The sequence below is a fragment of the Berghia stephanieae genome, chromosome 14 (genome assembly GCF_034508935.2).
Source record: "Berghia stephanieae isolate SIO BIC M18660-M18661 chromosome 14, UCSD_Bste_1.3, whole genome shotgun sequence".
In the NCBI taxonomy this organism is placed as follows: domain Eukaryota; kingdom Metazoa; phylum Mollusca; class Gastropoda; order Nudibranchia; family Aeolidiidae; genus Berghia; species Berghia stephanieae.
This window is the reverse complement of record NC_088373.1, coordinates 17,786,759-17,804,258: the sequence shown is the minus strand read 5'-3', so window position 1 is coordinate 17,804,258 and position 17,500 is coordinate 17,786,759. Positions and strand designations below refer to the sequence as shown.

The 17,500-nt window shown below is 37.4% G+C and overlaps 1 protein-coding gene across 1 annotated transcript in view; it reads right to left on the bottom strand.

Annotated features, from left to right (window-relative positions):
• LOC144959681 (coadhesin-like) overlaps positions 1–17,500 on the bottom strand; it is a 48,585-nt gene that overhangs the window by 326 nt on the left and 30,759 nt on the right. The window contains exons 13-16 of the mRNA XM_078892360.1: positions 16,208–16,348; positions 15,665–15,754; positions 7,857–8,132; positions 1–2,067 (exon numbers count right to left, since the gene is read on the bottom strand). The exon at positions 1–2,067 is cut by the window's left edge and continues 326 nt beyond it. Of these exons, the coding sequence (XP_078748486.1) occupies positions 1,901–2,067; positions 7,857–8,132; positions 15,665–15,754; positions 16,208–16,348 (674 nt within the window). The 3' untranslated portion in view covers positions 1–1,900. The remainder of the gene's footprint in view (positions 2,068–7,856; positions 8,133–15,664; positions 15,755–16,207; positions 16,349–17,500) is intronic.

Below are 17,500 nucleotides of genomic sequence, written 5' to 3'. Positions count from 1 at the left end.
CGACTATACATTTAATTGTTTCCCTCCGTGCCAATGTATCCGGCCCAGAAAAGGATCAAGCCAAGACAAAGGCAGATAAGCAACTCTGATCCATGCAAGTCAAAAGATCCCACCAGGAAGATGATGTGATAGTGGTGCTTGCACTAGAGGTGGTACTGATTACAATGGGGGCAATGATGATGTGGTTGTGGAGATGGTGTTACTGATGATGATGTGATAGTTGCTGTCGTAGTGGTGGTAGTTGTGGTAGAGATGGTGATGATGTCATGATGGTTCAGGGGTGAGAATGACTGGTCACAAAAATGGAGTTCAAGACCTATCTATGCGACGATAACGTATAAATTTGAATTTCATATAAAATTTACTGAGATGCAATCAAAAATGTGTCTCGCAGCAATTTCTGACACCACTTGGAGGAATTTCAAAAGTTGACAGTGTAATTACAACATATTGTAGTAGTAGTAAGAAAAGATGGCGGTAGGGATGATGATGTGATGGTGGTTGTAGTAGGGTCGTGATAGGGATAGTGATATGGTGGTTGTAGCTGTAGAGGTGTTGGGAATGATGGTGTGGTGGTGGTTGTAATAGTTGTGGTAGAGATGATGTGGGGTGGTTGTATTAGTGATAGTTGGGATGATGTGGTGGTGGAGGATGTATTTGTATTGGTAGTAGGAATGATGATGTGGTGGTGGTTGTTGTAGTAATGGTGGTAGGGATGATGATGTGATGGTAGTTGTAGTAGTAGTGGTTGTAGCTGTAGTGGTGGTGGTGCTAGGGATGATGATGTGCTGGTGGTTGTAGGTAGTAGTAGTGGTGGTGGTGGTGGTAGGGATGACGATGTGGTGGTGGTTGTAATAGTAATGGTGATAGGATGATGATGTGATGGTTGTTGTAGTACAGGTGGTGGTTGTAAAAGTAGTGGTGAAAGGGATGTTGAGGTAATGGTTGTGGTGAGCCTTTTTAAAAGGCGGAATAGTGATGGTGATGGGTGGAGATAAACCACCGTTTAGGCGGAAATCCGCCTTTAAGCGGAATATTCTCAGCCCTGAAATCTATTCCTCTTTCACATTGAAATGTTGTCTTGAAGTTTTAAAAGGTTTCCTTGATTTCAGTCTTGACGTTGTTGTGGGCATCTTCTAGGACCTCCTTCAATGGGACCCTGTCAGGGACCTCCTCAATTTTGGCATGCATTCTTTGGTTTAATTCTTGTCTTCTGATTTCAGGCGGTGCTATGCCACTTAGTGTTGGGAGCCATTGGGTTGGGGTTGACTTGAGGCATCCTGTTATGTTCCTCATTGATTCTCTTAGAAGCGTCTAGACATGCATGAAATAGAAAGATTTATTTTTTTGCGACAACAAGAAATTACGAAGGCAGAAATAGCATGACAAGCAGAAATTGAAAAGGCTAAAGTAACTCAAGGAAGTCAAGTTAGAAAAACAAACGACTACTTAGTCAAACTTCCAAAAATGCTGTTTTTGTTTGTCTCGAATCCTTTCTACGTCGTTTTGAAATCCAAGCAAGAGCCTATGGGTGGAAAGATAGCCAATTGAGTTCAGCAATACAAAACTGCTTATCAGGTGAACCATTAAAGGTGTTCTATACACTTGCACACGAAGATACGAATGACTACAATAAAATAAAAGATCCATTGCTTAAAAGATTCCACCTGTCCGAAGACGGTTACTTAAAACGTTTCCAAACTGCTAAGCCAGACGAAAAAGAAGATTTTCATTCGTTTCTAAATCGCACAACTCAATTTTTCAACAGGTGGCTAGAACTTGCAAATGTTAAAAAGGGCGATTTTGAGGGAGAGAGAGAGAGAGAGAGAGAGAGAGAGAGAGAGAGAGAGAGAGAGAGAGAGAGAGAGAGAGAGAGAGAGAGAGAGAGAGAGAGAGAGTACTATTTATAAGTAACGCAGCCATATTGCTTAGTTATGTCGTGAACTTTGGTATATCTGTCCCCTATTCCAATCTGACAAGTTTCGGGTTTTTCCTTGGTACAGCAACCACGTTCAGCGTTGTAGAAGGAGTTTCCTGCACATGTCAGGTTGATGATAGCTGGATATCCTGATTAGAAAAATAAATATAAATTTGTTAACATTTTGGAAGCAATAGTGAAAATGGACCACTCATCTCGTGTGTTATTGTCAAATGTCGTAAAATATTTGTAAAAGCCTCTAAATAGAATTGCATACAACTGAACTGGAATGAAATAATATATATTCTCGTTCCGAAATTTAGTAATATCGCCCAACAGGCTTCATGTCTTGTCCTTTGTGCTAAGTGTTGCTGTTGGACAGGGATTCTTGTAAAGTACTTTGCACATGTTTTTTTTCTCTCCTGACAAGACGTGGCACCGTACCGCTGATCCACTATAGAAATATTATTATGATCACTTTGGAAATAACTCAATTAGTCCTGCCTTCTTTACAATGAAAAAAACAAAGAAACCAAAAACAACAACAACAAAAAACAACCAAAAACATGTATTGAAAATTGTGGCCAGAAAACTCGCGCTTCAAAAACCGATCGTTTAAAATGTCTCTCATCTTTTCAAAATGTCACTCATCTTTTCAAAATGTCTCTCATCTTTTCAAAATGTCTCTCATCTTTTCAAAATGTCACTCATCTTTTCAAAATGTCTCTCATCTTTTCAAAATGTCTCTCATCTTTTCAAAATGTCTCTCATCTTTTCAATTCAAAATGTCTCTCATCTTTTCAATTCAAAATGTCTCTCATCTTTTCAATTCAAAATGTCACTCATCTTTTCAAAATGTCACTCATCTTTTCAAAATGTCTCTCATCTTTTCAATTCAAAATGTCTCTCATCTTTTCAATTCAAAATGTCTCTCATCTTTTCAATTCAAAATGTCTCTCATCTTTTCAAAATGTCTCTCATCTTTTCAAAATGTCTCTCATCTTTTCAATTCAAAATGTCTCTCATCTTTTCAAAATGTCTCAGATCTGGGATTAAATTTAGTATTTAATTTTGTTTATATTACAGGACGATTTCTGTGATAAAAATCCGTTTACATTGGAATCTTGTTACATTCCATCGTATTGTAACTATGAAAGCTGGAAAACTTTATATGGAGGGACAAGACTTTTTCTAAAGTCTAGATACGGACTGTCCAAGAGTACCAGAAATGTGACCAACCCTCTCAAACTGGTATTATGTTCAGGCTTATTGATATTCAAACTTGTTAAAAATAACAGACTCCGCCAGCCTTGCCTCAAACCATCTTACCGATGGTCGGCGGATCAAACCTCTGTAGTCTCGATTTCCGATGTCATTAGAGGTCTGATCCGCCCAAAATAAAATAAAACATGGTGCGCAAAGCTCGTATGTAGACTTCAGAGGTTTGATCCGACAGTCGTGAAAATCGAGACTTCAGAGGTTTGATCCAACGATCGTGAAAATCAGGACTTCAGAGGTTTGATCCGTCGACCATCGTTATATTTCATATTCATATGTGACCAATCGTCTCAAATCGGTATTACATCAGAATGATGTAAAAAAAAGATTTTAAAACAAAAGCGACCAGGTGATCTTTTAAGTAACTGACACATTTAGAGGGTCAGGGGTCAAGATAGCTCAGTTAGTGAGGCACTCTATTCAAGTTTAATTCGAGATTTGTCCTGTCTCCCATGTCCTTACAGCAGTGAATGGGTAGCTGGGTCCGTTAGATCTTGTGGAAAGGACTTTGCAATAGACTACATGTGATTCAAGGATAGCAAGCAAATGTTACTGTCCATTTTACGCTAGAAAAACCGGGATGATCTCTGGTTTTATGGGCCTAATGGGAAGGAAAGACAACTACTTTCTGATATTTTATCCATTTCATGCTATAAAAATGTCAACTTTATCCATACTCCTGTCTACAACATGTTAACTTTATCCCTTCTTTCGATAACACATGTCAACATTATTCATTGTCCTCTACAAAATATGTCAATTTTATCCATTGTTTGCTACAAAACATGTCAACTTTACCCATTGTCTTCTATAAAACATGTCAACTTTACCCATTGTCTTCTAAAAAATATGTCAACTTTACCCATTGTCTTCTAAAAAACATGTCAACTTTACCCATTGTCTTCTAAAAAACATGTCAACTTTACCCATTGTCTTCTATACAACATGTCAACTTTACCCATTGTCTTCTATAAAACATGTCAACTCTACCCATTGTCTTCTATAAAACATGTCAACTTTACCCATTGTCTTCTAAAAAACCGGTCAACTTTACCCATTGTCTTCTATAAAACATGTCAACTTTACCCATTGTATTCTACATAACATGTCAACTTTACCCATTGTCTTCTATAAAACATGTCAATTTTACCCATTGTCTTCTATAAAACATGTCAACTTTACCCATTGTCTTCATAAAACATGTCAACTTTACCCATTGTCTTCTATAAAACATGTCAACTTTACCAATTGTCTTCTATATAACATGTCAACTTTACCCATTGTCTTCTATAAAACATTTCAATGTTAACAGATCCGACAATTTACTAAATTCTCATACCTACCCAATGCAAAAATTGAATTTGTAAACTCATATTTCAGCGCACAAAGTGCATGATATGCATAATGTTGTAGATCAAAACAAGCTTTACAAAACAGTATTAAGTTCTTGTAAATATATCAACACCTTTTCTGTGTATATATTGTGAGTTAAAAAACAAATCTGAGTCAGAAAAAATGTTGGTTGTATCGCAACGAATGCGAAGATTTTCCTTTGGTTGGTAAGGGAAGAGTTTATACACATCATTTCTATAGTGCACAACCATGACATTGTCTTTCTCTATGCATTTTACATAGGCATTATTACACTAAATCATATATTTTAACTATAATTTGATAACACAAACAATGTCAAATAACACATTGATAAACCCAAATAGTACAATACAATAAAAGGTTCTAAGCAAGATAATTCTCATAATATAATAAACAAATGATGCTTCAATCTAGAATTTAAAACTGTATGTTTGGTGCGTCTTTTACAGTTTCGGGGAGAAAATTCCAAACGTTAGGGCCTGAATTATAAAATGATCTCTCTTCAAACGTTTTCAAACGTGCTATATTGCGACAAGTTGAGTGCCATCAATTTGTGAAGGGGGTGACCTGGACGGCAAGGCAGGCCTTCCTGGGGTAAACGTTTAAAACACACCATGGCAATTTTATATTTTATTACGGTCTTCAAATGGGAGCCAATGAAGTCCATAGAGAAAGAGAGTGCGCAAGTCTTTTCTGTTATATTACCAATCTTGAATTATCTGGAGTTTTGAAATTTTATCACAGGTTATGCCAAAAATTAGAAATATTTATTTTTTTAATGAGCTTTTATATAGCGCAATATCCACTAAATGAGTTCAGAGCGCTTTACAAGGAATTGCAATAATCTCGTTGAGACAGAAACCGTGTTGTGACGTCATGTGTTTTAGTGACGTCAAGGGTTTTGTAATCACTAATAGATGAACGTCTTTAGGTGAAAGCTTCAAGTTTGAGCTAGATTAGAAACCTGGTAAGAAATAGACAGATTATTGTTGAAAAGAGCCCCTAAATTTTTTGACAACATTGAAATCTCCAAAACGAAAAACCTCAGTTTTATTATCGTGTTTGTTTAAAATAATTTTTATAAATTTCCTTCTTTAAACATGTCAATGTTATCCATTTTCCTCTGTGAATATGTCGACTTTATCCATTGTCCTCTATATAACATGTCAATTGTATCCATTCTCTCGATAAATCATGTCAATTTTATCCATTCTCCTCTATAAAACATGTCAACTTAATCACTTATCCTCTATAGAATATGACAACTTATCTATTGTCCTCTATAAATATGTCAACTTTATCCATTACCTCTATAAAACAGGCCAATTTTATGCCTTCTTCTCCATAAAACATGTCAACCTTATCCATTGTCCTCATAAAACCTGTCAAATATCCATTATCCTCCATAAAGCATGTCAACTTTTACCATTTTCCTCTATAAATTATTTTTACTTTATCCATTGTCAAAGTTTCATTTTTTCACAATCTGTCTTTAAACCAGTTTGTCGTAATTCATTGGTTGGAGGAAAATGAATTTTCAAAGGCAATCCTAAAATGTGGAATTCATGTCTCTCCTTTATGATGGAGAATATATATAATTTCTTTCATTGCATGAAAAGTCAGAATTCGTATTTCATGTTTTAATTCTAAATTCACAAATTTTGGTTCGATTCATCTCGACATAATACTGTTTTGAGATGTTGGGGCACATTTTTACTATAAATATGATTTTGAACACCGTTATAATATCTTTGTGTTGTGACAGGTTACAAATAGATGTAAAAATTAAGAGGAAGGAAATAGAAATGGCTTGGGCCACATCCTGAGAACATCCTGCAACAACTATCACAAGGTAGACTCTGACATGGAACAAGAAATAAGACGGCTTAGAAACAGCTGGAGGATGGCATTGATGGAAGATTTGAAAAGTGAAGGCTTCACGTGGAGGGAAGCACAGAAGATGGCACAGAGCCAGGAAACTGAAGGCTTCACGTGGAGGGAAGCAGAGAAGATGGCACAGAGCCAGAAAACTGAAGGCTTCACGTGGAGGGAAGCAGAGAAGATGTCACAGAGCCAGGAAACTGAAGGCTTCACGTGGAGGGAAGCACAGAAGATGACACAGAGCCAGGAAACTGAAGGCTTCACGTGGAGGGAAGCAGAGAAGATGTCACAGAGCCAGGAAACTGAAGGCTTCACGTGGAGGGAAGCAGAGAAGATGTCACTGAGCCAGGAAACTGAAGGCTTCACGTGGAGGGAAGCAGAGAAGATGTCACAGAGCCAGGAAACTGAAGGCTTCACGTGGAGGGAAGCACAGAAGATGACACAGAGCCAGGAAACTGAAGGCTTCACGTGGAGGGAAGCAGAGAAGATGTCACAGAGCCAGGAAACTGAAGGCTTCACGTGGAGGGAAGCAGAGAAGATGGCACAGAGCCAGGAAACTGAAGGCTTCACGTGGAGGGAAGCAGAGAAGATGACACAGAGCCAGGAAACTGAAGGCTTCACGTGGAGGGAAGCAGAGAAGATGTCACAGAGCCAGGAAACTGAAGGCTTCACGTGGACGGAAGCAGAGAAGATGTCACAGAGCCAGGAAAGGTGGAGAGGATTTATCGATGGCCTAGGGTTGTAGCCTTTGTCAACTTATTCTGGTCTGATACAAGGACGTCATGTTTAGTGTCAGGCCGTAGACATATAAATTATAGCCTGGCTTTAACATTTCTATTATGAGGTCATGTTTGAGTTAGTATCAGGCCTTAGAGTTTTTTTTTAACGCATAGCCTGAAACCAGTATTGTTTTATGAAGGCATTTGTAGGCTACCTTCAAGCCGTACATACTGGTAACTTATAACCTGACAATATGAATTGTATTTTGACGTAATTTCTTTGGTCAGTGTCAGGATTTGAGTTTACGAAGGCAACGCTCTGCTCCAGGCGGAGTGAAGTATCACCTAAGGATCACGTGTGACTATGTGGTCATGTGGTATGAGACTCGCTTTCGGATCGGATTGTCCTGGGATAGAGCTTGGCTTGGAGCATAGAAGAGTCCTTAGAAAAGGCTCTTTACTCACATTTTCTCACCGTACTCAGATGTAAAATGAGTACCTGGCCATGAACAGTTCTGTCTCTGTCCGAAAATAATTGTAATATTGTAACAGGCATCAAGTCTCGTTCTTCATGTTACATGTTGCCGTTGGTCGGGGACCTTTTGTAAAGCGCTTTGAGCAGGTTTAGTGGATATTGCGCTAAATAAAAGCTCAAGTTGTTTTTTTTTTATTAGTTAGTGACATACCATTACAGCATCTGATATAATGTTTGCAGTCCTTAATACACCTGGAAGCGTAGAATCCATCTGCTCGTCCAAGACAGTTTTCAGTGCATGTTTGTGGTTGACAAAACTGATTAATATCCAAGGGAGTCACTAAGTTGAAAGGGCAGGGGATGTTTTCCAAGGAAGCCGTAGGACAGGAATATGGGTGGTCGTCACCAACATAAATACAGTTCTTGCACGCCGGGTAATAAATTTCACCTCGCCTAGAGCATTTCTGAACCCCCTTGTTCATGACACCTGAAGATGAAAAGTAATAATAAAAATACTATTACTACTACGGCTACTACTACTACTACTACTACTATTACTAATACTGATGATGATAATAATAATAATAATAATAATAATAATAATAATAATAATAATAATAATAATAATAATAATAATAATAATAATAATAATAATAATAATAATAATAATAGTAATAATAATAATAATAATAATAATAATAATAATAATAATAATAACATTAATAATAATAATAATAATAATAACAATAATAATAATAATAATAATAATAATAATAATAATAATAATAATAATAATAATAATAATAATAATAATAATAATAATAATAATAATAATAATAGTACTAGTAGACAGATTGCGCATCAGGGGGCTAACGGGGCCGATTAAAGATAGACGACGATTGGGATTGTTTGGAAACTTTAACCCTTTGCCCACTTGTCATTCTGATATCGGAAATGCTATCGCCGTCTACATCTACGCCAGAATAGAAATAGAGGGTGGAGCCTACCATGATATAACATTTTATGGATCCCTAATTTCATCATATCAGTTCTGTCCACTGACAGGTGGGTGGGTATCGCTTTCCAGAACTTATGTCCTTATATGAAATCCTGAGTTTTTGACCAATCAACGATTGCTCTTTTGATAGCTCTCTTGTCAACATGAGACAGCTCAGCCCTTGATTTATGTACAGGCATCACAGGCGGTATATGTTGTGTAATTTCAAAGACCACGGTTGACCGAAAGCGATGAATGGAAGCCCTACTATGGCGTGGAGAACGAGGTCTTGTATGTATAGTTACGTCACTATCTCAACGCTCGTGAATTCTTAGTAAGGCTGGATTCACAATCAAAACACGAAATCTGTGTTTTAAACTCTTGAATCAATCAAGTTACATCAGTGCGTTCGTCTCATTGAGAAATGAAAAACGATATATAAATCAAGAACATCGACTGGAAAATAAGGAAATTATCATAAAATTATAAAATTTGAGAAAGATGTTTTCAAAATCAAATCTATTACAAAAAAGGTTATTTCTAGACCGATTTTTATGAGACAAAGACAATTTTTCTCCACTTTTCAAGCTGATTCCAACAATGAGGTTTTCAAATTTATCGCAATTAGATTATTTGTCATTTTTTAAAATACCCAATTGACTGCTCAGGAAATGAATACATAATCCTTGGCGGCTAGCGATAGGTGTTAAATTTTGCGTTCGTCTGCGTGGGAAAGGGATACGCAAAATTTAACACCTATCGCTAGCCGCCAAGGATTACGTATTCATTTCCTGAGCAGTCAATTGGGTATTTTAAAATAAAATAATGACAAATAATCTAATTGCGATAAATTTGAAAACCTCATTGTTGGAATCAGCTTGAAAAGAGGAGAAAAATTGTCTTTGTCTCATAAAAATCGGACTAGAAATAACCTTTTTTGTAATAGATTTGATTTTGAAAACATCTTTCTCAAATTTTATAATTTTATGATAATTTCCTTATTTTCTGGTCGATGTTCTTGATTTATATATCGTTTTTCATTTCTCAATGAGACGAATGCACTGATGTAACTCGATTGATTCAAGAGTTTAAAACACAGATTTCGTGTTTTGATTGTGAGTCCAGCCTTACTAAGAATTCACGAGCGTTGAGATAGTGACGAAACAATACATACAAGACCTCGTTCTCCACGCCACAGTAGGGCTTCTATTCATCGCTTCCGGTCAACCGTGGTCTTTGAAGTTACACAACATATACCGCCTGTGATGCCTGTACACAAATCAAGGGCTGAGCTGACTCATGTTGACAAGCGAGCTATCAAATCAAAAGAACAATCGTTGATTGGTCAAAAACTCAGGATATCATATAAGGACATAAGTTCTTGAAAGCGATAACCCCCACCTGTCAGTGGACAGAACTGATATGATGAAATTAGGGATCCATAAAATGTTATATCATGGTAGGCTCAACCCTCTATTTCTATTCTGGCGTAGATGTAGACGGCGATAGCATTTCCGATATCATAATGACTGTCATGGTCTCAAGTGAGTAAAGAGCTACTCGACTATGCATAAAGATATATGTAGAATGAGGCCCCAGAATTTACTAGTTACTATAAATGAAAAACAATTAACGATTTGTTTACAATGAAATAAAAATAATGATGAAATTTAATTAAAAGAGATAAACAGTGATCGTGGCAGTTACAAATAGAGATGTGAATATATTACGTAACTTATGGTAATATGTCAGGTTCGTAAGTTTACGTTTCCAGGCAGTTGATAGGCTTGGATGATATATTCGTCTGAGAACAGGCTCGGGCTCGTAAAATTCCACTTCCAGGCAATTGGTAAGGGGTTATTGTGTAAATCTTTGACAGCGGGCTCGGGTTTGATCCTTGAAGATTATACAATCAAAGTTAAAAGCTCCGGCGTCTTAATGGTGTAGATATAATATCTACAAAGTCCCAAAAGATAAAAATCTTCCAGTATATATAAGGAATAGAGCGACTGGCCGCCCGGCATAGATTGTGAAGAGAAGTGAGTGTAGAATGTTAGACCTATCAGCTTTTATAATAAGTGGCTACGTGACAGAATGTAGAACGAAAAGTATTCACTAATTAGAAATTAATTCGAGGGAAGGCTATAAAAGGAAAGACGATCTAATATTAGAAGGTAAAGTTTATCTAAGCCTACCGAAATATAACTGGAGTGAGATGAATTCAGTTCTTAATAAAATAAAATTTAATAAGATAATTGTGAACAACCTTTACTGTGACAATGACAAGTGGGCAAAGGGTTAAAGTTTCCAAACAATCCCAATCGTCGTCTATCTTTAATCGACCCTCTTAGCGCCCCGATGCGCAAACTCAGTAATAATACCATTACAACAGATAATGTACAAAACCTTACAATTATCCAACAATTACAAAAGATGGTGTACAGACAACCTCACCATTACCTACCATTACAACAGATAGTGTACATACACCCCATCAATGCCTACCATTACAACAGATGGTGTACATACACCCCATCAATACCTACCATTACAACAGATGGTGTACATACACCCCATCAATACCTACCATTACAACAGATGGTGTACATACACCCCATCAATACCTACCATTATAACAGATGGTGTACAGACACCCCATCATTACCTACCATTACACCAGATAGTGTACATACACCCTATCAATACCTACCATTACAACAGATGGTGTACATACACCCTATCAATACCTACCATTACAACAGATGGTGTACATACACCCTATCATTACCTACCATTACAACAAATGGTGTACAGACACCGCATCAATACCTACCATTACAACAGATGGTGTACAGAAACCCCATCATTACCTACCATTACACCAGATGGTGTACATACACCCTATCAATACCTACCATTACAACAGATGGTATACATACACCCTATCAATACCTACCATTACAACAGATGGTGTACATACACCCTATCATTACCTACCATTACAACAAATGGTGTACAGACACCCCATCAATACCTACCATTACAACAGATGGTGTACATACACCCTATCAATACCTACCATTACAACAGATGGTGTACAGACACCCCATCAATACCTACCATTACAACAGATGGTGTACAGACACCCCATCAATACCTACCATTACAACAGATGGTGTTCAGACACCCTATCAATACCTACCATTACAACAGCTGGTATACATACACCTCATCAATACCTACCATTACAACAGATGGTGTACAGACACCCCATCAATACCTACCATTACAACAGATGGTGTACAGACACCCCATCAACTACCATTACAACAGATGGTGTACATATACCCCATCAATACCTACCATTACAACAGATGGTGTACAGACACCCATCAATACCTACCATTACAACAGATGGTGTACAGACACCCTTTCATTACCTACCATTACAACAGATGGTGTACATACACCCTATCAATACTTACCATTACAACAGATGGTGTACAGACACCCCATCAATACCTACCATTACAACAGATGGTGTACAGACACCCCATCAATACCTATCATTACAACAGATGGTGTACATACACCATATCAATACCTACCATTACAACAGATGGTGTACATACACCCTATCATTACCTACCATTACATCAGATGGTGTACATACACCCCATCAATACCTACCATTACAACAGATGGTGTACAGACACCCTATCAATACCTACCATTACAACAGATGGTGTACATACACCCCATCAATACCTACCATTACAACAGATGGTGTACAGACACCCCATCAATACCTACCATTACAACAGATGGTGTACATACACCCCATCAATACCTACCATTACAACAGATGGTGTACAGACATCACTTCAATACCTACCATTACAACAGATGGTGTACATACACCCCATCAATACCTACCATTACAACAGATGGTGTACAGACACCCCATCAATACCTACCATTACAACAGATGGTGTACAGACACCCTATCATTACCTACCAATACAACAGATGGTGTACATACACCCTATCAATACCTACCATTACAACAGATGGTGTAGAGACACCCCATCATTACCTACCATTAAAACAGATGGTGTACAGACACCCCATCAATACCTATCATTACAACAGATGGTGTACATACACCCTATCAATACCTACCATTACAACAGATGGTGTACATACACCCTATCATTACCTACCATTACAACAGATGGTGTACATACACCCCATCAATACCTACCAGGACAACAGATGGTGTACATACACCCTCACCATTACCTACCATTACAACAGATGTTGTACATACACCCCATCAATACCTACCAATACAACAGATGGTGTACAGACACCCCACCAATACCTACCATTACAACAGATGGTGTACATACACCCTATCAATACCTACCATTACAACAGATGGTGTACATACAATCTATCAATACCTACCATTACAACAGATGGTGTACAGACACCCCATCATTACCTACCATTACAACAGATGGTGTACATACACCCTATCATTACCTACCATTATAACAGATGGTGTACAGACACCCTATCATTACCTACCATTACAACAGATGGTGTACAGACACCCTATCATTACCTACCATTACAACAGATGGTGTACAGACACCCTATCATTACCTACCATTACAACAGATGGTGTAAAGACACCCTATCATTACCTACCATTACAACAGATGGTGTACATACACCCTATCAATACCTACCATTACAACAGATGGTGTACAGACACCCCATAGTAGTAGTATCGTATGGTGGGGTCACACTTTTAGATCTGTCGCGTCGAGCCAGGCCTTGAATTCATCTTCACATTTGTGAATGATTTCATAACCTCCATTCAGCTTGGTAACAGGACAGTGGAGCACAAGGTGATCTACATCTTGGGGGTCAGTTTGGCACTTGGGGCATTCTGTTGAGTTGTTTAGACCCCATTTGTTCATTTTTGAGGCTGTTTTCGCATGTCTGGAGCGTAGCCTATTTGCAGCCACCCAGTATTTCCTACCAAGCTGTGAGCCAGGAATTTCATTGGTAGGGTCTTCAATAATTTGGCCTCCTGTTGGGGTATTATTTGCCATCATTACCTACCATTACAACAGATGGTGTACAGACACCCCATCAATACCTACCATTACAACAGATGGTGTACATACACCCCATCAATACCTACCATTACAACAGATGGTGTACAGACACCCTATCAATAACTACCATTACAACAGATGGTGTATATACACCCCATCAATACCTACCATCACAACAGATGGTGTACAGACACCCTATCAATAACTACCATTACAACAGATGGTGTATAGACACCCTATCAATACCTACCATTACAACAGATGGTGTATATACACCCCATCAATACCTACCATTACAACAGACGGTGTACAGACACCCTATCAATAACTACCATTACAACAGATGGTGTATAGACACCCTATCAATACCTACCATTACAACAGATGGTGTATATACACCCCATCAATACCTCCCATTACAACAGATGGTGTACAGACACCCTATCAATAACTACCATTACAACAGATGGTGTATAGACACCCTATCAATAACTATCATTACAACAGATGGTGTATAGACACCCTATCAATAACTATCATTACAACAGATGGTGTATAGACACCCTATCATTACCTACCTTTACAACAGATGGTGTATAGACACCCTATCAATAACTACCATTACAACAGATGGTGTACAGACACCCTATCAATAATTACCATTACAACAGATGGTGTACAGACACCCTATCAATAACTACCATTACAACAGATGGTGTATAGACACCCTATCAATAACTACCATTACAACAGATGGTGTACAGACACCCTATCATTACCTACCTTTACAACAGATGGTGTACATACACCCCATCAATACCTACCATTACAACAGATGGTGTACAGACACCCTATCAATAACTACCATTACAACAGATGGTGTACAGACACCCTATCAATAATTACCATTACAACAGATGGTGTACAGACACCCTATCAATACCTACCTTTACAACAGATGGTGTATAGACACCCTATCATTACCTACCTTTACAACAGATGGTGTATAGACACCCTATCAATACCTACCTTTACAACAGATGGTGTATAGACACCCTATCATTACCTACCTTTACAACAGATGGTGTATAGACACCCTATCAATACCTACCTTTACAACAGATGGTGTATAGACACCCTATCAATAACTACCATTACAACAGATGGTGTACAGACACCCTATCAATACCTACCATTACAACAGATGGTGTATAGACACCCTATCAATACCTACCATTACAACAGATGGTGTACAGACACCCTATCAATAACTACCATTACAACAGATGGTGTATAGACACCCTATCATTACCTACCAATACAACAGATGGTGTACAGACACCCTATCATTACCTACCATTACAACAGATGGTGTACAGACACCCTATCAATACCTACCATTACAACAGACGGTGTACAGACACCCTATCAATAACTACCATTACAACAGATGGTGTATAGACACCCTATCAATACCTACCATTACAACAGATGGTGTACAGACACCCTATCAATAACTACCATTACAACAGATGGTGTATAGACACCCTATCATTACCTACCAATACAACAGATGGTGTACAGACACCCTATCATTACCTACCATTACAACAGATGGTGTACAGACACCCTATCAATACCTACCATTACAACAGACGGTGTACAGACACCCTATCAATAACTACCATTACAACAGATGGTGTATAGACACCCTATCATTACCTACCAATACAACAGATGGTGTACAGACACCCTATCATTACCTACCTTTACAACAGATGGTGTAGAGACACCCTATCAATAACTACCATTACAACAGATGGTGTATAGACACCCTATCAATACCTACCATTACAACAGATGGTGTACAGACACCCCATCAATACCTACCTTTACAACAGATGATGTAGTGTTTACATCCCTTTTCACACTTGGATGGATAAAAGCCGTTGTCACGACCGTAACAGTTTTCTTCACAACCTGAAATTATTCAAAAGAGTTTTGTCAGAAGTTTTTAGTCTATATGTATTCATTGAGAAGGAGCGAGACGCACTATTCAGCCACTACTATCCAGTCTCCATGCAATGTTTTTATCTTCCTCTAGTATTTTATCTGATCTTTTTTCTGTGCTTTCCTTGTTGTCTTTGTGTATTTGGATGGTCATTAGTGTGTTGTGTGCATCAGGTTTTAGTTTGTAGTAATTATTTGTTTTGTCTACGAGGACCAATAGGTGTTCTCGTTATTTATCTTTTTATAACTGTGGAAAGTTTTTGCTGGAATTTATTAAACGTTTTCCTGATTATTCCTTCTCATAATGGCCGCGCTCAAAGGTACAAGATATATTATTGTATCAAAATGCTGCGTTCAATAGAAACAATAATACCCAACGTGTATCTTGTATGTTAAATCTATGATTCAATCTCACCAACTTACATCTACAAGTCATTTTTTCTGTTTGTTGTTCAGGGGTTTTGTCACAGCCATTTGTATTGATACGCACACGTGACCTGTAACGGATGTGGGACGAGCAATCGCATTTAGACCACTCTGTCCATGGAGACCATATGCCTGGATCTGGGAAAAAAGACAAGCATAATTTTACAAAATAAACTAAACCTAAGCTGAACGTCATACATGGAGAAAAATCTACCGGATGTCAATGTGCTCACTTTGTTTTAAAATGTCCCAAGTCGATAGCAACACTTCAGATAAAGCAAAAGGATTGTGAATTGTCTGTCTCGGTAGCGCAGCGGTGTCTTGTTTGGTCACAAAAATCCAGCGATGTTAATTATGATAATTGGTTGGACGGGTGACAGTGATCGTGGAACAATATGGTTCAGCGTTGGGTCCAGGTGTGAATGAGTACCTGGCTACATGCTGTAACTGATATTGTAAGATTTTATTTTACACAAACAACGATTAGCGGGCGACTGGTCCTGTATGAGATGAAAATATATTTTCATTCTGCCAGCTAGAAAAATAGAAATGAAATGGTGTGAAGTGCATTGAGCATAGATAAGCTGTGAACGGCGCAATACAAATGATTATTCCTATCATGGTTTGATGGAATCGTAAATAGATGATGAATGAATGATTAGAAACAGCCCTCTGTTTATTTAGGGGTATATGCTTGGTATAAATAATAATAATAATAATAATATAATAATAATAATAATAATAATAATAATAATAATAATAATAATAATAATAAATAATAATTATAATAATAATAATCATCATATCATCATCATCATCATCATCATCATCATCATCATCATTATTATAATATTATATTATTTTATTATTATTATATATTATTATTATTATTATTATTATTATTATTATTATTATTATTATTATATATTATTATAGTATATATAGTATAGTAGTAGTAGTAGTAGTAGTAGTTAGTAGTATAGTATAGTAGTAGTAGTAGAGTAGTAGAGTAGTAGTGTTTGTAGTAGTAGTAGTAGTAGTAGTAGTAGTAGTAGTAGTAGTAGTAGTAGTAGTAGTAGTAGTAGAGTAGTAGTATTTGTAGTAGTAGTAGTAGTTGTAGTAGTAATAGTAGTAGTAATAGTAGTAGTAGTAATAGTAGTAGTAGAAAGTAGTAGTAGTAGTAGTAGTAGTAGTAGTGTAGTGGTGGTAGTAGTAATAGTAGGAGTAGTAGTAGTAGTAGTAGTAGTAGTAGTAGCAGTAGTAGTAGTAGTAGTAGTAGTAGTAGTAGTA